The sequence below is a fragment of the Zonotrichia leucophrys genome, chromosome 1A, assembly GCF_028769735.1.
Source record: "Zonotrichia leucophrys gambelii isolate GWCS_2022_RI chromosome 1A, RI_Zleu_2.0, whole genome shotgun sequence".
Classification (NCBI taxonomy): Eukaryota; Metazoa; Chordata; class Aves; order Passeriformes; family Passerellidae; genus Zonotrichia; species Zonotrichia leucophrys.
The window spans coordinates 5517058-5540717 of NC_088170.1; the positions used below are offsets into that span (position 1 = coordinate 5517058).

The following is a 23660-nucleotide window of genomic DNA, read 5'->3' on the forward strand; positions in this document are numbered from 1 at the left end:
ATAAAATGTTAACTGAAAATATGAATAAGTTAATTTGAATTTTAGTATTATATTTGAACATATTTTTACTTCACATTTACGTGGCGAACACACAGAGGTGTTTTTAGAACAATCCAGGTTAAGCAAACATTTAGAATGCTTTTGAACCACCACCAAAGCTCCCCTGCAATATAAAGTGTAGACACACATGCTGCATTTCACACAAAGGCTCACACACCAGGAACAAACATGCACATCTTGTGCACTGCTATAGAAACGGCTTGTTTTACTCATCTGACTTAGGCACTCAGAAATATTTCCATGTGTCTGTCAGCCATGTCAGAGGGATTGCTGAGCTCAAGCTTTCATTGCTGCAGCATTACCACCACCCACAGGACACTCCACTGCTGCTGCAGCTGCTAATCCTGATGGACAGATGAACTTCAGATGCTTTAAAGAGCACTTTGCTCCCCAACATGACTTATATTGATAAAATAGTCAACATGACTGAAAAATCCTACACTGAAAACTGGATGCAATGACTTAATATGCTAGTTAGTTTTGTATTGCCAAAGTGCCTTGTGTTATGAAATATTAGGTTCTACAATACATAGAGTAGAATTATTGAATATTTCAAGTTGGCAGGGACCCATAAGGATCATTGAGTCCAACTCCCTCTTGCTGCATGACTACCTAAACCTAAACCACACCACTGAGAGCACTGTCGGACTCAGCTTGAACCCTGTCAGCCTTGGAGCTGTGGCCACGTCTCTGCTCCCTCATGGTGAGGAGTCTGCTCCTCATGTCCAGCCTGAACTTCCTCTGATGCAGCTTCATTCCTTTTCCTCGTGTCCCATCGCTGGTCCCAGAGACAGATCAGCACCTTCCACTGCCCTCCTTCAGGGTGGTGCTATCATTGCCCAAAGATCTCCAAGCACTCTGTAGTCCTAAGAAGTGTCCAAATTACAATATTTACCCCCAAAGTTTCCTTTGTCACTTTGTTTTTAAGGTCTGCCTCTACATAATATTTTAGCTGGCCATATCCTTAACCATAACTTCTGAATTTAAAAGATCACGAATACAGTGATATACAGATGAGTTGTTTGGCTTTTCTTGCTTTGTTTTGGTAGTCTGGTAGTTTGTTTGGCTTTTCTTGCTTTGTAGTTTTGGTACACAAAGAAAAATATTTACATTCTGGGGCATGCAGCAGAAGGAAATCAAGGAAAAACTCTTCCCAAAAATATTTTGAAAATGAGGGGGGGAAAAAATGTTCTAAAAGGTTTTGATTTGGCTTCTAGTTGCTCAAAACTCACTTTACCTTAGTTAGGGTTAGTCACCAAATCATGAAGAATAATGGCAGTGTTTGGAAAGCCTAATTGCTTATTGCTTCACCTCACAAAAAAGCAAGTGATAAAGGGAAGATAAATCAGCAATGAAGGAAACAGGACTGACCACACCACACAGCCCCATCACCACAACTGGGTGTGTGACTGACAGCTGCCAAGGGCTGAACAAAGTTCTTCAACTTACACATTCAAAAAAGTAGGATCAGGGGAATTACACACTGCTGAAGATCTATGTGGAATTTTGTATGGCTGGGTTGGGTTTTTTAAGTGTTCTCTGGGCCTTGGCTGTACACAGCAGCTCCAGCTTCTCAACTACTTTGTCACTGCCCTTCAATGTTATAACAAGATCAAAAATGGTGCATTAAATTACTACCTAAAAGAAACAATAATTTCACTATGCTTCAGAAACTTGGTTTAACATTACCACTTCTGTTGGTCATTGCATCCAAGCTAAAAACCAATCACCACACTTAAACTGTTCTTGTTTAACAGCACTCAGCCACCTCTCCTGCCTGTGAACTCCTCCCAAAACCTCTCATCATTTTGTTACACTGCTCCTTGCTGTTCTGCACCACTTACAGGACAAGGTAAGGAGTGCCAATGAAAATATTAGCAGATCCTGAAAATGTGACTGGGCTGCTGCATGTGAGTCCAATTGTCCCGTGGTGGCTTTACGAGATGAGGGGTGCACTTCATTTCCTGAGGCTAGGAAACTTTGATTTCTGAAAACAAAGTGTGTGTTCAGGTCAGCACTGGAGGAGGCAAGGGGTGAAGGCTGTGGGAAACTCACTTGCCCCAGATTTTAGGGACAGGAGCTCAACAGTGTCTGAATCAAGAGGTGTTAAAGTCAGGCCTTCAAGCAGATCTTGACTTTACACTGACCACTGGCTTTCTTTAGTGATAATAATTATTTACATTATAGAAAGCACATTTCCTGATGCATTCAGCACATCTCTCCCTGTAGCTGAAACAACACAAAGATTTTCTTCAAGAAACAGGTGATGGGAAGATATGAGATAGGGGAACACACACCATATAAATCTAGAAAATCAATCTAACAAAAAAATGTTATCCCAACCCTCCTATAATTTAGAAACACCTTGGAAAAGAAATCTATCACCTATCTGATAGAATCTGATAAAATCTATCATCTATCTAATTTCTAATAATCTATTTCTAATGAATCTTAGAAAAAGATGAGGCTTACCAAATAATAAGATGGCATAAGTTATTATTAATGCTAGATGGAATATTTCATGAGGGAATTAAAAAAGCAAAACCAGAATTAACCAGGGAGCTCTCCAGTCACAAGACAAAAGCCCAGCTATATACAATGGCAAAGTCAAATGCTGCTGAGTATTCTCAAAAAAATAAAAGTAAGAAAAGAAAAATTGCTCCAACCAACTGGCTGAAATGGATGCATTATCAGCAGAGATTAAACAAAGTGTCTTAGTTTTAGTGCAACAAGTCCATATCACATCAAGGGCCAAATACAGTAACACTAAATATTTCTGGTAAACATCTATAGCAACTCATGTTTTCATTAATCTCTAATTACAGTTTTGTAGATAGAATCCTTTGCACCTATTTGTCCAGCCAATGTGCAGCTAAAAAAAAAAAAGGACTAATAAATGAATATACAGCTTCCCAACTACTTAAATTCTCAGCATCTATTTCTTGGAACCAAATTCTGTGATGAAAATAATGAATACATTACCATAAGTTCATAACTAGTGTAAAATTTTAACTCAAACTTCAGTGATTAAATATCAAATTAATCATACATTTGATAACTATTTTTGAAAGCTGACAGCAATTGAACTAGAAAAGACACCTTTAACCTTAAAAGCTTGCAACTTTTAGTTTTGATTGTTGCTAGGAACATTAAAAACAAACTTCAGGTGAATTCTGAAATAAACCTGTAACACAGTGGTATGGGTGTTCCTTTGTTAAGAAAAATACTAATATTTTAAGGACCTTAATAAAAGCATCCAGTTGTTCAAAAATAAGTTTGTTCTGCTGTATTTTTTTCCTGCTTTTGTTAACTGAGCAAACAGATGCAAAGCCAAAAATGACATTTATAAAATGGCTGATTAGGCTTTGGTGTGGATTCCTTTGCCCTGCAACGTGCTGGCTTAGTTGAAATTGGCCCTAACAGTGTGGGAAGAAGTCCCACAGGTGCTGTTCTCCTCACCTTCAACTCCAGCTCACAGAGCAACTGCCCTGTGAACAGATCACACACAGCCAGACACTCTCTGCTCAACAGACCTGCCCCACATGGCTGAAAAAAGTGTTGAACGGCATTTTATTGCAGTTTCAGAGGGTATTTTGTGATCCAAGATAACACAAGTCTTTTTTAACTGCAATCCCACCAGCCAGAAGACAAAACAAATCCCCATACAGCAGTTGTTTTCTTTCAGATGGGCAAATATTTTTAATTCCTTCTAGAACAACACCCATACAAACAATTAAAAATAAAAATCAAACATAAAAATTAGCCATTGCAACCAAACAAAAAGTTATTGTAAGGAGAAGGAAATTTTAAAACTAGGCATTTAAAAACCATGCTAGAGTAGCTTACACATCTATATGTATGTAAACAAGCTATGAAGAGAGAAAAGTCCTTTCCAAAAATTTGCAGGAATTTGGGATAAAGTTGAACATTATCATTCTGTCCTCTTCATAGCTGTATGTTAAAAAAGCAAGATAGGTCTTATGCATTTAAGCAGTATACATTTAAGCAGTATACCTACTACAGTTTTGATAATTAATTTCCTTTAACGCTTTCTCCTGGTTTTTTTTCCATACAGGATGACCTTAAAGTAAACGATGGAAAAAAAAATTGAGCAAGAGAAGCAAGTGCTAAAATAAAGGCAATTCACACTGATTTGAGGTATCAATCCTTTAAAATATGCTGACATCCTAAATACTGAAAATGTGTTTGCTCTCATGTATTTTACATATATTGCTAGGAGTTAGTAATTAAAAAAAACCTATTTCTAAGCTATTTATTACTAATTGAAATTGCTAACATATTCTGATTGATTTGTGAAAGTGAAAAATCACACACTGAAAAGTGAAACGAATGTATCTAGTAGTTGATTTTAAGTTAACAACATTTAAAAATTTGGGACAATAACATGAGAAATCAGGGGCATCCTAAAAAAAACCAAGAATCCTACCATCTAAAAAATAGAACACACTTATTTTAAATAAGACTCTGCAGACTCAAGGAACTAAACTGAAAATACAATGCAGACAATTACAGAATAGGATAAGTTTAAGGAAAGATCCAGGGATGAACACAATAGTGGTGCTCCCAAAGGAATGCATTTTCAAAGGTACAGCATCCCACTATAACAAGAGTTCTATCCTTACAGATACTTGTGGGGTAAAGTTGCATTATGTCACCTCTCTTTTAACCCCCAGGAGAGGAGGAACTAGAAGGAAAGCAGCCTCACTTTTCTGCTGGGTTGGCACCTTTTGCTTTCTTTGTCAAGGCTGGCCCTGAGCACTCCAGCTTGGCAACTGCCACTTGCTGGCAGCTGTAATTTCTAGGATGAAATGAGGCCTTTGTGCATTTACAGAGAACACTTTGCAACTCAGGTTTGTAATTCTTGGTCACTTTCGGTTTTGTATAAAAAGAATTTTAAAAAAGAGATTTACCTGTAAAGTTCATTCCAAAGTGCTTGGAGGAAGGAAGCTGGAACTGAATAATTCCAATCCCACTGCCACCCCAAAACTATCAACATCCTTGATCCCAATTTCCATCAAATCTGTTCAGTGTTGTAAACAGATACATAGGAATGCTCCATGTAAAAGCACTTGACATTGGGAGGAGTATGCTGGGTCACTAAAGGGAGAGGAGGCACCTCACCCCTTGGAGACGGGAGTTAATTACTCAGCCATGAGCAGAAAGTGACAACTGGAAATATTTTGTTCTCTAAGGAAGTGAAAAAACCCCATTTCTCTTAATTAAGAAGAGTGGCCTATCTGCTGGATAAGCAGGAAATTAAGTAAGTTACTGAGAGCTTGATTAAATCTGTCTGAATTGCCTGGGGTACTTCAAGAAGACTATCTAGAAAAGCTGACATATTCCAGTATGAAAGGGCCCTCTATTGTTTGCAGATGAAGAACACATCATGCAGAAGGAGGGAATACTTGAACACACCACCCTGCAAGAACAATGAAATGGAAGAGAGCCATAGAAGAGAAAGGCAAAGGGGGGAAAAAAGAGCTTTCTAATTTAATTTTAGGCTAAGAATGTTAAGCATGCTTTTATCTTGCAGTATCTCTAATAGCCAACTTGGGATTTCATGGACAAGAAATTTTGTTTTGATTTTTCAGTAAAGTGATTAGGAATGATTTCCAATTAACTGACTGATAGCAACAGAAATATTCACTGAATCCATAAGCTGTATGACTGTAATAAATATCCCTGCTTATCTAACATATTTTTCATGCAGAAGATGAGAAATTATTTGCGGAGATGATGCATAGGCCTGTTAGGGAAGCTGGTTTCACAGGAATGAGGATGGAAAACATGAGCTCAGCGAGCAGTGAAGTAACGCTGTCAATTGATACGTGAGGCAGTGAAAGGCACATCTGAAACACCAGGGCTCAGGGGCTCCCATCTGAGGCACACCTTGTGTGCAGGTCAGCAGTGCAACCTCAACTCCACAAGCAACGCGAGAACAAAAGGTTCCACTTCTGGCACTGGCACAGACTCAACGTGCAACCAACCAGTGACTTCCCAGGCAGCTGAAAATCTCACAGCAGAAAAATGCTGCCTCAACAAACTGGGCACTCACACTCTCTGAACAGAGAGACACAGAATTCTCTCTCCCAGGATTTTTCCTAGAGAATCACAGAGAGAAGACAGAACAATTCTTATCTCTACTCACTTCTTCTGCTGTTTTTACACATGTGAGATATGTTTGGATGATTGTTTACCTGAAGGGATTTAGTAATTAGATTCTACTGAGATTGTTATGATTCCTTAGCCAATTAAGTCAAAACTGTGTCCTAACCATCTCAAACAGTCATGAATTTTTCTTTAATTTTCTTTAGTCTCTTTGTATAGTATAGTTTAATATCTCTTTAATATAATATTAATATAGTATAGTTTTAATAAAACAATTGTTCAACCTTCCAAATCATAGAGTAGGTAGAGATTCCACTTTCAACAGAGGAGGAAAGCTCTGATAATCACTATATCTAAAGCAAATTTGAAAGGCTATGCCAACAACTTCTTTTAAGGAAAACCACAGTTCTATTTTGAGACCTACACTGCCTTTATTTTTTTCCTTCCCCACTATCATCCCTAAGAAGCTATATTTCTTCTCACTCAAAAGGATCAGATAACTCTTTTTAAAAGAGTACTTCTTAGTGTAAATAATTCCAAAGCCATTTTTGCTCTAAGTAGAACTACGGGAAACATATATTGAATAGAAACCAACTACTACAGATTGCTGTCTTTTGGAGACAGCCAAGGAAATATAAAAATGGAAACTTCTTTGAAGATAACGTTTCTGTCTCTGCTGAGCTAAAACCACTGCTAACTCAACACAACTTCAAATTTTCATCACTTCCTGACATGGTTAATGACCAACATTACGGCAGAGTGAAGACCTGGAGTCTCCTGAAGGTATGAAACTGCAGAGCCAGCCACACTTGCAGTAAAATTTCTCCTGAGCGCCCTGGCGTGCTGTCAGTGCTCAGATCCATGGCTACCTGGAGGTCCAGCAGTGTGCAAAGGCATTTCCAGCACACAGAAAAGCCCACAGGTACCACAGACTACATGCCTGCCACTAAGTACTCTGATGTTTTGGTCTGGCTTTCTAAAAGAATTATTGAATAGCACCCTGAGTTTCCTGCACTCTGAACATTTTATACAGTATTATCTTCTGTTTTCTTACAGAAGGATGACGTTTTAAATATTTCTTCAGTGGTTAGACATGTTCTGTTGAATATACATTTAAGGCTCTGGAAGAAGGACTGAAATAATCCCCTCAGATTTACTATTTTGTTTTCACTTTGATTTTATAAGGCTACACTTGAGTTGCTACACTGACATTTAATTTTACATGGATACACTCTCAGCAGACTTTTACCTGGATTCATGCCACCAGCCTGTACTCATCTAATCACCAAGCCACCTTGCTTGGGGAAACAAGGTTTACAGAATTTCATTATTACTTCCTAAAGCATCAAATTCTCTTTTGTACAGCAAAATAATCTGGAAAAATTTATTCTTAGAAGTGGATTACTTGCTTTAAAACATGGCAGACAGTACAATCAATTATGTGACCTAAACTAGCAGAAAATCTGACAGTAGAAAGCAGAGCACTAAAAGACAAGCCTTCTGTGGGATATCTCCTGTCCAGTTAAACTGTTTGTTACCTAGTTTGAGGCAGGAAATGTTATTTCTGCATTATCAATATAGCTCATTCTTCCCTCAAAAAACCTGCAGTTGCTTGTTTTAACACCTGATTGTCTTTTTATCTTTATCTGTCTCAACTTTTGTGACACATATTCAAAAGAACAGCTTAGAAGAACTGGAGCATATGAATTCATGGTATTTTTTCTATTTATTTTCACTGCTACAGGTAATGACATCAGTATAGTGTTATTTGGTTTATTACTCTTGAACTCAGCCAGCATTGGGGAGTTCTTTATGGGAAGCTGTCATCAGCAGAGATGCTTAGCAAAAGAAATTCTTACAGAAAACTGCTCTAATCCTTGTGCTTTCCAAGGCAATTTTATTTACTATGAATCAGCACGACATCCACTCCAGTTCCTTAGGACTTCTGAGCAGCAAATACAGGCCACAACAGCAACAGTGACGTGGATTACATGGTTCTATTCTGATTCACTGAGTTTGTCAACAGGAGAGAAATTATGAAAGTTTAAAAAATCAGAAAATTCAGAGGTATTGATTAGTGTAAGTAGAGCTGTTCTAGATGAGACAGAAGTAATCAGAGAATTTCTAGAAATAATCAGAGAATTTCTTCCTGTTAGAAGATAGACATACCTAACATATTTTTCCCATACTGAGTTCTTTTCCAGGAGACATTTGCTCTGATGTCTGAAAAAATTTGCTTTACATCATTCAGAGAAAAACAGTTTCTTCATATATTACAGTCAATGATAATTAGCAAACTCTGAAATGCTTAGGAAAGAAACTAATACTTCAACCACAGCAATTTTCCTGCTTGCCCTGAGGAGAAGCTTTTTATTTTGTTTCTGGCCAGCAGAGATTTTGTAGTTCCAAGAGCAGTCATTCCACCTACTTCCTTACACTCTTGATTTATTTTAACAAATAAATTAAAAACTCAGCAACTAGCCACAATAATTTAAAAAACTGAAAAAAAAAGTAATCCAAAATAATCAATAAACCAACTAAGAAACTGTGAGGACAGAATGGGCAATCTCTTTAACATCTTAGAAAACTCCTCCAAGCTCCTAATCCTAACACTTGGTCACCTCAAATCACAGCCATATCTTCTCTGGCCAAATTTTACAGTATGCTCTACATGTGAGAAATAAAAGTTATGGTTACATTGCTTGTGAAAGGAGAAATCACTCCAGGTCTTAGAAAGACCATAACCAAACAGCACCCTAAAATTGCTTCCCCTCTTATCATTAATTCCAGCATAGGCACAGGTATTGAAAAAACCTTTAGCCATATGGATTGAAGGCAAAGCAGCTTTGACAGCTGAATTCCATAGGATCTAGGACTCCATCAGCCAAGGCACACCAAGCAAACAAGTATTTGCTGGTGGTAGCAGGCAAATACAGACCAGCCCACAGAGTCCTGTGCCTGCAGCAAAAGGCAGAGTGGTTATTTCAGAGCAGAACGTTCACAGGGCAGGAAAAGCTTCCTGGCAGTTCCATCTTCTGGGACATGAAGGGGGTCATTCCAGGCCAGACCTCCTCTCCCCAGTAATTACAAGTATGCCAGTATGACACACTGAGCACGGAAGGTATTGATGGATGACAACAACGTGATTAACTTCCAATCTTTTTCCAGTTTGTGGGAGGAAGAAAAACACTCACCCGAGGCCACAAGTGCAGGGCCTGTGCCAAACCAAGGTCACAGCACTGACACAATTTAAAGGCGTCAGCAGCATCACAGCTCCGGGGGATTCCAGCCACCACCACATTTTTCAGTGCTAACCATGAACAGCAAAGTTGAATGTTGGTCCATGAGAACTCAGAATTTTAGTCATTAAGTAGTGGCTTTCTGGGCAAAGACATTGCCTGAAACAATTATGATCATTCCTTCTTCAGGAGACACAGATAGTTTCTAGCAACAGAATTTATCAGCAAAGACTAAAATCCAACATGGTTGCAGAGCTTTCAAAGGGAAATGAGAGTCATTAGGTAATGTACTCTTGTGTTATTTAGGCCACAGATGTTTGCTCTGAGCTGCTCTACTGAAATCCCAAAATCTAAGGTTAGCAACAGCTTTTAAAATATACAAACAGAAAAATGAGCCTTAAAATATACAAACAGAAAAATGGCTGAAAGACTCCAAATCAAACATATTGTTTCTTAGTAGGCTTTCTTCAGTGGTTTATCACTGTGTTTTCAACAAATTCATCCTCCTGCTAATTCACTTCTCTTGAACCCGCAGCCCTTGGTTCTTTCTGACAGCACAGCACATCCAAGCTGCACCTGAACTGTTTCTGCAACATCCCTGTAAGGTTTCAGGCACAGAGGCAATGACAAAGATCCAGCAGTTGCAGTTTGTACCACCAGTATTTCAAAGGAACCACTTTGCACTCCACAGCATGTGTATGTATTGTGGAACATGGCCAATGGCCAATCTCTTCTCTTCTTAAAGTAACAGATAAAACCAGAAATATTTAAACTGTCTTACTTCAGCTTCCTGTTCCTGAAGTTTTTTCCCTTTAAAACCTTCATTGGTTAGTCGTCCCCCTTCTTGCCAGTGCACAACAGCATTGATTTACAATGGTTTGATACAAATTCTTTCCTTCTAAACATGCACCCTATTCAACCCATCCTCCTACACAGACTTAACCAAATCTCTGATCTTTTATTTTGCAATCATGTAATTTGATGTGCAATCTTCTGTAAGATCTCAATTTTAGCTGAACAGACAGTCTCATAAACACCCTTTTAAAAGCAGATACTGACCTTGAGGTGAGGCTGAAGGAAGCAGCAAATCCAGGAGGAGATGCGAAAGAGAAAGAGTTAGAGTTTGTGAAAACAGAGTCCAGAGATAAAGCAGTTCAAGAATAAAGGACAAAACAAGCAGATATAAATCAGGTAATGACACACAGACACACAATCATTCACAAACACAGAGCTGCATGTTTTATAGACATCTAATTAAAAACAAAAATAACCAAACCAAAAACCAAGAAATAAGAGAAAAAAAAAGAACCTTTAGATTAGATTACACCATTTCAACTAGAGGCAACTTTCTGTAGAGAAAATAGTCTCCAATACGTAACAGCTCTTGGAAAAAGAAAATAAGCCATCATACAAGAAAACTCTGGATTTATATCACATCATTAGCAAGTACCCTTCTTCCAGAATTCAAATGAACATTTTGAAAATACAGAGTTTGACTATCTGAGATGAAACCTGATGTTTCCTTTATGACATCTTCTAAGGGCTTATTTTCTCTCCATGAGCAAGACATGCAATTTTTTCACTTTTCCTGCAGATGATGTCAACTTGTATAAAGGGACTAAATAGAAAGGAAAAAAAACCCAACCACAGAGAAAAGTCCTTGAGACCTGAAGATTTGTCAAAGCTAAAAGCTCATCTTTCTTAATTTTGACAGTGAAGTCACCCCTTCCAAAGAGAAACAAAAAAAGCAGCTGCCTCTTCTTCCTGCCATATAATTCTCCTGTATAAGGTGCAATCTAAGAACAATAATGACCAAACAGGTATTTTTTGACAGTTCTCTCCAACATTGCTCAACAGCAGAACGACCAAGACAAAATGCTGGAGTCCCCTTTGTAACATGAGGTCCCATAGGTTCATTATTGCTTTTTTTTTTTTTTCAAATGTCTCCAGTATCTTTCATAGGCATCTGCTGTCAATTTCACTGATAACAGCAAGGTAAGTCCAAGGAACCATAAATATAGATATTTTCAAACTGATTTTAAATTTGATGATTTTCAGTCAACAGAAAATAGGCAAATGAAATATTCTTCTGTCCAAAGTAGCAATTTGGATTTGACAACATTTGTTGTACTTCTCCCATGGCAAAATATCACTCTAAAAAGGCAGGATATGTGCTGGATAAAAATATTTCTATATTTTCCATTTTTTATATTTTTTGCTAACTGCTATATTCTTTATTACTCTTGGTATATGGAGGCATGTAAATAAAATATGAAGTCCTTATTTATGACATAAATTTTACTATCAACTCTGTTGGGTATTGAATTTGTACAAGCAGCTGTTATTGTTCTGTAACAGATTAACTAATGCAGAAGTACTTTTCTTTGGCTTCCCAACCAACATTCTTCAAATCAAGCTCTTCAAGGACAGCTGTTGTAAAGGCTTTATTATCTGGGGATTTGGGGAAAGATGAGACTTGTAAAGTGCCAAACACCACATCTCAGTCTTTGATCTCGAAGTAACTTACAGAGTTCCAAAAGCCTTGGTTAATTCATACTGAAAAACATGTAAGTAACTATTCTGACTGAAATCCAAGACTACAAACAAATTTAACAAAAGGGAACAAAAATTTGAAAATAAACAGTTGGTTAAACATGGGAATAAATACAGTAAGGCGAAAAATTTTAAATTCTCATTTTGTGTTTCAGGGATCCTTTGGTTGTGTTGTTATGATGTTGATATTGTGTCTTCAGTTTAACAGTGAAAAACATACAGGCTACAACTCAGAAGAGTCCAGTGGAATTTAAATGAACCACACAGTTCTTCCAACTGCTATTAAAGGTAGCATCTTTTGCTGGCACAGGATGAAGGCAAACCAGCATGTACAACACTATGCTGAGGTCACTTGCAATTTTCTGTGTGCTACAGAAGTATTATTTAACCAGCTGCATGGGTTTTAAACAGAGAACAATTATTGCTACATCTCCATTTTGTTATGGAATAATTCTTTCTCCCAAAGAAAAATACATTTTCTGTAATTGCTAGCCCCTTTTCCAAGTTTTTGTTACAGAGGCAGAAAATATTTTTTAGAAGTGTGAATTTTTAGAATAATCAATGTTTAGCTGAATGAAAATAAGGACTATGTATGAAAGCACATTAAAATTAGAGAAAATCTGTAAGTGTGCTGTCACTAAAACTAAAACCAAGGCAGACACCTGAATCTGCCAGCTGTTGGGAAGCCAACGGAGACCTGCCATGGACTGGAGCTGCAGCCTCAGTGCATGGGCTCTATCAGTGAAATTGAACACAGGAGCACAGCAAGCATCTGCCCCAGGCAGCAGCCCCAAGCAAGCAGGACCAGATACACACCGAGACAGACTCATTACACAGCAGAAACACAAGTTTGAGTTTGCACCCTTTCCCTTCAAGCAAGAACACGCACTTGCAGCATTCCTTACAAGACGCAGCAGCAGCGCTCCTGCCCAGCCCCATTTACTGTGTGCTCCGGTGCAACAGTCACACAGGGAGACAGGACAATTGTAATGCCAGCTGGCTGCCCCACAGAAACCCCCACTTATTTTTAAAATATCATCCTGGTAATTTTAAAGGTAGAACTGACTTTAATCTGATCACTGGGTGCAGATCAAAAAAATGAGATGTGAACGCTTAAGCATTTTAATTAAGAAATCTCTATTTTAAAAGCTGTTGGTTATTCCAGCTACAATTTTTCCACATGCTTGCATTATAGGGAGTGGGATGAGCCTGCAACATTTGTCTCAGATGTACTTAGGATGTAGTTTATGTAACGATTTTCAGTCAACCTTTGAATTCCCCTTGTCTGACAGTGAGTGATTGTGTTTATTTATTACCCTGTCATCCCTTCAAAGCAATCTGACAGGGAACAATAGGCATTTGATCTTCCCTGTGTCTGTCAAAGCAGAGAGGCTATTTATGTTTACCCCTTTTGACAGATTTACTTGATAAAAGAATGATGGCTGGTCTTTTCCTTTTTCCTAGGTTGGTATTTAGAGGGATGGGGAAGGGATGGAGAGGCAGAGACAGAAGGTTTGTGTGCATGGATCTAAGAGCACAAACCATGCCACAGATGGCCACAATGGAGCACTAAAATGACAATTTCACTGAACTGCTGGCAATTACTGCATATTCCTCTTGTTCTTTCTGTACTCCAAGACAACACTGGGATCTGATGCTTTTATTTTTACTATATCAGTTCTACAAAAGACAGTTTTGGTGGGTTTGGTGTTTTTTTGCTCCTTTCACACTAGGTTGTGAGTATGGATACTCCCATATTGCTCAAAGATATTGACTGAAACAAAGCTACAAAACAGCTTTGGAAGAGATGTAGTAAAGGCAATGAAACTGATATGCAGACTTGGCTCATTATTTCCAAGATGCTCTTCCTCCTCACATTTATAATTATTTTAATTATATCACAGCTCTTACACTGATCTAGCAGCTGGATTAGGAGATACCTGCTAAATAAAATCCATTATTGCTACAATATAATGCAGATGACAACTCCTATACTCATTACAGATAACAGGCATGAGAGGGAGTGCTTGAAAACCACCTTGATTTAATGATACAGGAAGGGGGAAAAAACGGGAAATAAAGGACAGCTAAACAAAGAAGAAATTGAAGAAGGATATCCCATTATATGAAAAAGGTGAGGATGGATTGAGGAGTCACTTTAAAATCACTGTGATGGGGTTTTTATCTGCTGCTCTCTACAGATGGATTTGCAATTACTGTGCCTTTCTTTTCCTTGCTTAGATGTAGGTTTAAAGAGTGATCAGTGAGTCAGAGTGCTGCTCTTAAGGCACTTTAACAAAGCCTGACTTCCAGAGGGCAGACACTTTCTGAAAACCAGCATACTTTCAAATGCCTTAAGTTAAATACCTGTAAGCAAATGTGCCTGCATCTTTTATTCTTATCTGTTTAAAGAAGTTATGCTGATCTGAAATGTTTTGTGTTTTCCTCCTCTGAAACTTGATACAGGACTTCAGGTGTAATGCTGATCTTGTATGAAGATAAAGCAAGACTGAGAAGAACGAAATTACTTCTTCCTTTCCTAGCTGGGAGATGATGAAAATCTTAATATTCAACAGACCTGGGGGCTCAGAGGTGGAGCTGGACTAACTATGGGCCTGACCGCTTCTTTCCATTACAAAACCCAGTTCTCAGTTGCTTGCCAAATATGAAAAAGTTGTGCTGCTATTTCCCATGACAGGTTCAACCTAACCAGGGATTTTTGTGGAAAATTTCAGCTGTGTCCTTCACAAAGGCAGTAATTTTTTAGAAAAAAAATGTTTATTTATGGTAAAGAGTGTATAATTTCACATAAAATGTGAATTAAAATTATAAGGCAATCTCAGAATATCCTAAGTTTTGAATGATTTACCTTAGAATTTTAATGTTCACTTAAGCTACAGATTTTTGAGGGAAATAGATGAAAAATACAACAACAGATTCTGCCTTGTAATAATACCATGCAAGTGTAAATAAACATTTGATTTTATGTTTTATGGCAACAAAATAGATTGAAGTATTTTAAAATAATATTTAATTGTTTCAGGTTTTCTAATGCCTGAATCAGAGTTCAATTTATTTTTGGAGGGCTATAATCAGTTAAGACACAAAGAATTACAGCCACACCATCTTCTCAAGGTTAGCTTTAATGGTGATGACTATGACTTTATAAATACCTTTCTTTAATTTTACACCATATCTCTTTACTTTAAATTATTGATGCCTTGATGTGGTTGTTGCTTAGGAATGCTATAAAAAGCTATTTAAAAATTCACAGAAACAACAAACCTGAAAACCAAAGACAATTATTCCAAGGTATGAGTAGCAGTTTGAAAATAAGTATTTCAGCTTCAAACTGTTGACTTAAGCTTAGGGCATAATTTACTAGTAGTTTCCTTTACACTATTCTAGGAAACTGTAAAGTTGATGGAAAATACAGCTAATTTCTCTCTCCATCTATCCTTCATAGAACACTACACAAACATGTGTCTTAAAAAGAGACAAAATAAGACATTCTGCATTCTACTGTCCACATTTTTCAGCACTCCTTTGAGATCCCCCAGTGTTTTTTAATCTTTTATTTACTGTTGGGAAGAAATAGTTAAGATGAGGACTATACCTTTTGGCTGCTACAAATTAAAAGTTGGAAGGTTTCTTCTTCAAAAGGGCATCCTTAAATTCTTTTCAGGAAAACTCTCCAAATTCTCTTTCTTAAAATAGCCACTAATTCCAGCTGTCCTTAACAGGACTGCTGGTATTCCACAGCTGAGTGCTGTCTTCCTTTGCTCCCAAAGCAAAATTTCCTTCAGGAATAAAAACAAGCCCTGTGTCCTTGCAGAACTACCTACCTTATATAGTGAGTGTGCCAAATGAAAATCAATTTTAAGCCTACAACTGGAAGTAGCACTTCCACATATATTCACTCAGTGCTCTCTTCTGAAGAAACATATACAGATATACTTCTTGCCACCTTTCAAGTACAAATTTCTCATTTGCACAATATGTGCACACCAACAGAGATGTGTTACTGTACAGGCTGTGTATAAACTATTCTGTGTATGAATTATCATCACAATAAAACTCAATAATAAGTCAATACTTGTACAAACCTATGGCACCAGGAATATTTGTCTGCTCTGGGGTGCCCTGACCCCCAGGGCAGCACTGACTCTGACCCTCATTCATGGATGAAGTTTCCTGGACTTCAAGATAGACTGGAATCCACAAAAGTGTGAAATAGGTTATAGAGAGCAGTGTAGGTGATCACTTGGTGAGAAATTTAGGTTTTGGGATTTTTAGTATGTTGTGGATGGAAGCAAGATGGGAGGCCACAGGGTGTTGTCCTGGGTTTCCTCTTCATCCTTCTTCTTCAGTTTGGTTGACATTTTGTAATTGGGGAGAAATTCTGCATTGGGGGCTCTTTGGGACCAGTTACTGCGTTAAAAGGGAAAATAATCTCAGTGTCAGTTCTTCATTGGATAGTTTAGTCTTAAAAGACCTTGTAACAAGAGAGCCATTTTGTGCCTTGCTGCTGAACTCACAGACTGTTTTACTGATAAGAAATAATCAACACCTGAGTCTGAACATGAATTACTGCCTCAAGTGCCTTCAATCCAGACACAGAGAAACTGATAAATACTGACCTCTATCAATGACACATTTTAGAATACTTGAAGAACACTAACTTTTAGCTGATTCAGGCAGGTAGGTAGGTAGCAGAGATTAGAACCAAAGGCAAAACACAGCAAGAAAAACAGAATTAAAAAGCAACAGCTTCTGTCAGGTTTAGATCAGAGAGAACAGCAGCAAACTTCCTTTGGACTGCGGTCACGAGCAGCGCTTGCACTCGACATAAGCAGGTGCTGTTTGACCTAGGGAAAGAAGCAGCATTGCAGCAGCCCCAAGCAGCAGCAGCAGCAGCAGAGGCCACGTTGCAGCCCAGAGGAGGAAACAGAAGCCTTGAGGGCACTCACTTTCCCAGGAAGTCCCACACAAACCCCCCCAGGTGTTGCGGTGCGGGGACCGACACCTGGCAGGGAGGGTGCGGAGTGCGGGAGCCGCGCTTTCTGAGGAAAGGCACAGTCACAAACACCCCCGGGAACAGAACAGAACAAACAACACAACTCGGGGAGCGGGGGGGACAGGGGGAGGAAACAGAACACAGAACGAAAAGTTACAGAGAGACAGGAGGTTATGGGATGGCAGTACAAAAAGCAAACAGTTAGTTACAAAGGAAGTGAATAACCAGACAGCTACAAAACCTCTGCACCACCACAATAGGGGGCACAAATAAAACTTATGTGGCTGTTCACCCACAGAAGAAATGTCCCATTCAGAAATGGGACTTCGGGCCCACCTTCCCATAAGAAAAAGCAAAATCCTCCCCACAGAGTATATATACCAATGAGCTCGTCCTTTCCACCTTGTGTGGACTCTAGACTATTTTTCAACTTTTGCATAGCATGCACCATAATTAACACACTTCTTTTAACATCTTTCATCTGAAAAGCAATGTCTCCCAGTCAGTAATTGCAACAGCTACTGAAGAGTGGAAGCATTTTTCTCTTTATGTTACCTTAAGCACAAGGCAGCATTGCTTACATTGAAAAGGTTAAAAGAACAGTTTTCTGCTTTTAATTTCACCTTCCTCTCCTTACTGTCCTTTCTCTTTCTCTGTTCCTCTGTGCACACCTCCCTAACAGGTGACACATCTCTTCTGGGGATGAAACTGTGATACCTTTTCTCTCTCCCTGACAGCATATGGACTAGTTGTCACACAGAACCAGCAAGAGGGAAAACTACAGGGAGGAGAGACTCTCTTTTGAAAAAATCCCTTTTTTTTAGTACAATTATTCTCTGTATGGGACTTTTTTCTTCTCATCTTGCTGCACAAGGAACACTAAGTGTTCCTGATAGGAACAGCAATATTTGCTGCTTAGCTTGCTGACAATTGCTTCTGCAGGCACTAAGGCTCTTCTTTGCACAACACAGCTTGATCAGCTGTACAAGCATTAAAAGACAAGATAATTTCTACCTCACTCTGCATGGACCACAGTTTAGGAAAGGCTTTCAAAAGGCAAAACTATCTATTTTTTTTCCTGCTGGAAACCAGGACTCTTCTAGCTCTAAAACATGCATGTAACATGCCTCGATATATAGGTTCAGCCATGAAAGAATATTTTATAAACAAGCATTGTAAATAAAAACAGGACCAACCTATACATGAAATAGGCACGATAAAACCTCTGCTTTGTGCAAAAACTCCCAAGAAGAAAGCAAGCTTTCAGAGAATAGTTCTTTGGGGGAGCAGTTGAAAAAAACTAAGGTCAAATACAATTATTCAGAAAGAGAAATTACCAGTCAAAACCTCACCATAAAGTATCTGGAAGTTTCTCTTTCTCCAGTCCTGTGTTTATATTACAGTTCCACCTGAAAAATCCTTTCAGGTGCTGATGCATGGCAAATTCACCACACTAACAGCATCCAGATTAGATCTCTAGATCATGAAGACTTCTTCTATTTCCGCTTAATGAATATTCTTAGATTTTTCTCCTCCCCTTGATTTATTTGGCTGCTGGCAGTCACATGATAACAAAAGATGTTTTTTCTTTTACATAGTCAAAATACCTATTCTAAATAACAGAAATAAGAGAAAACATATTCTATCTTATCTCAGTACTTGTAGAAAAGATAGGTTAAAAAGAGAAGAGGACCACTTAATTTTTTGTAAGACTGACAATCGTGGTAAGAAGGAATGGATAAAACTGAATAGTCAGACAATCATGGTAAGAAGGAATGGATAAAACTGAACAGTCAAAGTATTTACCCAATTGTTACAGAATGATGTCTACTCATTTGGGGGTTCTACATTTTCATAGTAGGACTTGAGTCTGTGACTGAAACATCAAGAAACTACCATGTAACAGGACAAACAATAACTGCTTTGCAGATGTCTAGAAGTGCATATTTTCCGAGAAAAACTAACTAAACTAACTCTTTGAAGATGGTGCAATTGCTTCTATCAATAAAAGGAGATCCATCCTAATTTTTTTCCTTTGTTATTTTTCCTTCACAGACTATAAACTTTTTTGTTTATAGGACACTTGTGTCTATTCAATTTTTGATGCTGCAAGTCAAATCATGATTAGTTTCTGAATGCTAATGTAATAAAAAAGTCAGCTTGCATTAAAAGCATATTTAAGAGAATTCTCTTCCTGCCATTTTAATCTCCTCTAGGAATCAGACTGATGAATGATGCATACTTCTGACTTTTCCTAAACAGTAGTTACTTCTCCACAAAGAAAAAAAACAATTAAGGCACAATGAATATATTTCTTCCCCATATCTTAGTTCTGATAGAAGTTTGCTGCTTGTACCTGTTCTGTGGTCAACTTGCCTGCCCTAAAGAGGATGACATGGGGAATGTCACACCTGAGATGGGGACCCCAAGAGGACTGAAAAAAAATCACACAAATGACTTTTAGCTTTTTCATGTCTATACTCACTCAACAATATCAACGTACTGCCTGAATGTTCTGCTGATTGCATTATGTACCAATGGGCTGGACAATGCATCACTTAGGAAAAAAGGGAAGACATTAAAAAAGAATATATCCTCACTCCTGGGTGTTTGAGCTTATGCCACAGGTATGAAGAATTTTGGTTAAATAAAGCAACTTAAAGAAAACCAACAGGATGCTGCTTACAGTCACAAAGAGAGAAGAAGCCCAGCTGGCAAACTGAACTGTTCCAGTGCTCTGTACATGTCAAGGAAAAGAGAATGGATTCCTCAGAAAAGAGTTTTTCAAATCATTCTGAGGGGCCCATAATTTGACAATCAGCAAGCCATGAAAAACAACCACTGATTGCAGAACCTGAAATGTCCTCCACTCACTTGCCCTAATCTTCCTGACACTAAATTGTACAGTAGTTAAGTAGAGAAAAGACAGAAAGACTATTCTGGCACAAGGCAAATGGGAATAATCAAATTTCCATTTTGCTGCTCTAAGTTGGGAGTAGTAAAGTAAACAAAAAAACCCAAACAGGTATTACTGCCCAGAAATTTGTTCTTGGCCCACTGTAAGATGAGAAAATGACAGAACATAGAATCTAATTCCGATTTTTCACAAGACCTATTACTTATATTTGTGATTCAAACGTCATGGAATCATAATAAATTTCCATTTTTTTCTAGGGACATGATAGTCTTGAGCCTTCTGGCTCCAAGAGAAAGATGGAAAATGCTGAAAAATGCTGAATCAAATTTTGCTTGGACAAAAGCAAGTCTGCTCATCAGGCTTCACTTGGGCCAAAGTTTACCTGTTTCCCTACCAGCACTGAGTTATGAGACCACTTGTCAGAAGAACCTGAGTAAATAGTAACACAAGTTCTGAAAAGACATTTTTCTTATTTGTTTCTGTGAAAGCAATGCCTGAAGAATGTCAGTAAATAGTAACACAAGCTTTCAAAAGGCATTTTTCTTATTTGTTTCTGTGAAAGCCAAGCCTGAGGAATTTATTGTATCAAAACAACAAACTGTTTTACAAACACACCAAAATTTCTACAGCTTTTCCTACGCTCGCCATTCCTTTATATCTCTATCTACCCTTCTAGTTCTACCTATCAGCCATATTTTTGAGTAGCCAGGTAAGAAAAAGCAGATGGTAAGACACCCTTTTTCTAATAATGTAGCAAAATAAAGGACCAAAGAAACAAAAACTCTAAACAGACTAAAAGACTTTTCCAAAACAGGCACATTAACGTTTTTAAGTCAAGAAAAACAACTTATCGCTAACTTAGTAATGCGAGTTTTTTCGCTCCTTTTCAAACTTTTACACCATCCTCACCTTTCCAGCTCTGCTATCTTCTTGTCCTTGTCATTCTTCTCGTTCTCCATCTCCTTGAGGATCTCCAGGAGCCGGTCCACCTCGGCCTGCGCCTTGCCGGACTCCTCGCGGTAGCGCGTCACCTCCCGCTCCAGCTGCTGCAGCCGCTCGCCCAGCTCGGGGCTGGCCCTGGCCTCCAGGGTGGCCTCGTGAGCCTGGGGGAAAAAGGGGCAACAAACACCACGTCATTCACGTGCAGCTCTGACAGCCCCAAAATGCCATCTGTGACAACTCCAAAGTGCTATCTAGATCGCTGTTTCAAAATGGCAAGATTAATTATTACACGGGAATATGAAAAGCCTATGCTATCTTTAAGTATGGGGAAATACTCTGCAGAAAAACAAATTTAGTTTTTTAAATTCAGCTTAAAAGAATACATGACTTTTAATCTGAAACAGAAAAATAAATCACAGGTAACAGCCTTCAATAACTACATCACTCTGCAAAGTGTCAGACCTTTGCACGAATGGTGCTGACGTGCTCAAGGCCTTGCCAGTTCTGTGAGCGACACAGACCAGGGTTTATGACCATGGCTACTGAAATTATCTTTGCTTAGTTATCTAGGAAATACATTTTTCAAAATCAGGCTGTTGGGACAAAAAGTACCTCTGGACTGAGGATTAAATGATCCCAATGAACTGATTGTTTGGGGAGGGTTTTTAATGGCTTGGTTTGTTACAAAAATCACAAATTTATTAGTAAACCGAATTCAATAGTTCCCATGCACATAAGAGACAGGAAGAATGCAGTTTTAATGCTGGAAGGTAAACAGCAGACTAAAGACTATCCTTTTTCTCTTACCCTGCTCCTCTGTTTTTGTATCTGAAACTCCAATTTGCTATCAATTAAAGCTGTTTCAGAATCACTCAAAATTGCTTCAGTGAATGGCAAGTTTGATGGAGCTATTCTGCTCATCAGGATTGCCTGCAAAAGCCCAGGCCTTGCTCTTCTCCAAACAAACCTACACCAGAAAATAAGACTACAGACTTTTCTCCTCTCTGTGTGCAGCTGTGGAAAGTTGTTTTACAAGCTGCCAATGTTCTGCTCCAAAGCACACTAAGTCTAGATCTGATAGTATAGGACTCTGTTGCTTTTAAAGGTAATTGGAGAGTACTACAGCAGTAAAAAACTCAGGGCAGAAAGCTGCTGCTTCCAAAGAACCAAATAGCAAAATTATATTTGGCTAAATCTGTTTAGTTATTCAGTAAAACAAGACTGGAGGAAAATATCCATTCATTGACTCCAACATTTTTGCCTTGAAGTGTCTAGTTTTTAATTAGTTTCTTTAGACCCAAGGCCACATTCTAGTAGAATCCAGGAGACTTGTGGAGCAGAATATTATGGGACTGTGGAAAGTCTTGATGCCTGTCTTTAATGGGATTGACCTTGGGATGGATCTGGCTTTCCCAAACAAAGGTTCAAGTTCCAGGGCCTTAGCCCTGCAGCTCTTGTGTGAGGGTCAATAATAAGCTGTTGTGGCTTTCTTTTGTATAAAACAACAATTCCAGAAATCTGATTAGGCTGGACAGTATTTTATCCTAGAAAAAAATGCCCCAGGGTCTCCCAGGCAGATGTCAGCAAGAGTGCCCAATAACCAAAAATCATGGAAGAGTAGAACCCTTTCCTGAGGTAATGCATTTAGGAACACTTAACAGGCTCCCTACTTTTGAGTGACTTTCTAGCCAAACCCTGACACTCCTGTGCCACTGAGCTGTGAGACTGAAAACCCTGCACTTGGGCTCCTGGCTACAAGTGCATCCCTGTGAGGCTTTGCAAAGCCTTTTGGAGTCAGGGCTGTCACTGCTTCCAGACTCCTTGCTGCCCCATGAGCACCCCAAATCACACACCCTTGGAAAGGGCTCCCCACAGTAATTAATGCCCTGCCAAGAGGATGCAGACTCCAGGAGGAGGTGGCAGCAGTGAGACTGACAAGTGTGTCAGCCCCACGAGCAGCTGGGAGCACCAGGGGACACACTTGGCTTTGCAACCAGCATTGCTGGCTCTTTCTGAAATGCTTTTTTTGGGATTTCCAGCCTGAGGAAATCTGAAATATTTTATTTCATTTCCTTTTCAACTACACCTTAAATTTCAAAAACCCTCTCCAATCTTTCCTTCCCAAATACAGGGAATTGGGAATACTGTTTTTGGGGTCACCTATCCATCAACTGAGGGCATCAGTATTCCCTTAAGAGACTCTGTGTATGGAGTTAAGTCTGGTTTTCACCAGACAGAGCCTGGATTTAGGTATGTTTCCAACATCTCAAATTGTTTAACAAATACTCCTCCAGGCTCTTTAAAGTCATCCAAAATACATGATCAGATAATCAAGAAACTTCTTTTCAAAGAAAACAAAGTTAGGCTGTTAGCCTGGCTTATTAAACTCACTAATTCAAAAGAAGTTATAAGACCTAATGCAATTTGACTGTCAGAACAGTCCTGATTTATTTCACTCTGCTAATAAAAGCATCTCCACAACAACCCAAGAGACAATACTGAGAAGAGGAAATAAATTTTCTTTTCTAGAGAATTAGCCAACAAGTCAGTGTGTCTGGTTCTTATAGAACCAAAGGGCTATTTACAGGACATAAATTATTGGTTAAGACAAGTAACACATGTTATTTGTATATAATGCACATAAGTATGGATACTTTCACCTAACACAAAGGGAATGTTATGTGATATGCTGTAAACTGGAGACCACTTCCTGCACTGTGAGTTACTGACTGAGTGACTTTGGTCCATTTTGTGGGTTTTGTACAAAATACGTGTTTCATGACTGTCTCTAAAATTCTACTGG

At 38.6% G+C, this 23660-nt stretch overlaps 1 protein-coding gene across 13 annotated transcripts in view; it reads right to left on the bottom strand.

Moving 5' to 3' along the window:
- Positions 1–23660, bottom strand: part of ERC1 (ELKS/RAB6-interacting/CAST family member 1) — a 271066-nt gene that overhangs the window by 136184 nt on the left and 111222 nt on the right. For 10 of the 13 annotated variants that reach the window (XM_064736111.1, XM_064736148.1, XM_064736129.1 and 7 more), the window contains 2 exons: positions 20825–21018; positions 10488–10499 (listed from right to left, as the gene is read on the bottom strand). In XM_064736111.1, the coding sequence (XP_064592181.1) occupies positions 10488–10499; positions 20825–21018 (206 nt within the window). The remainder of the gene's footprint in view (positions 1–10487; positions 10500–20824; positions 21019–23660) is intronic. The other 3 variants (XM_064736157.1, XM_064736137.1, XM_064736120.1) reach the window with 1 other exon arrangement.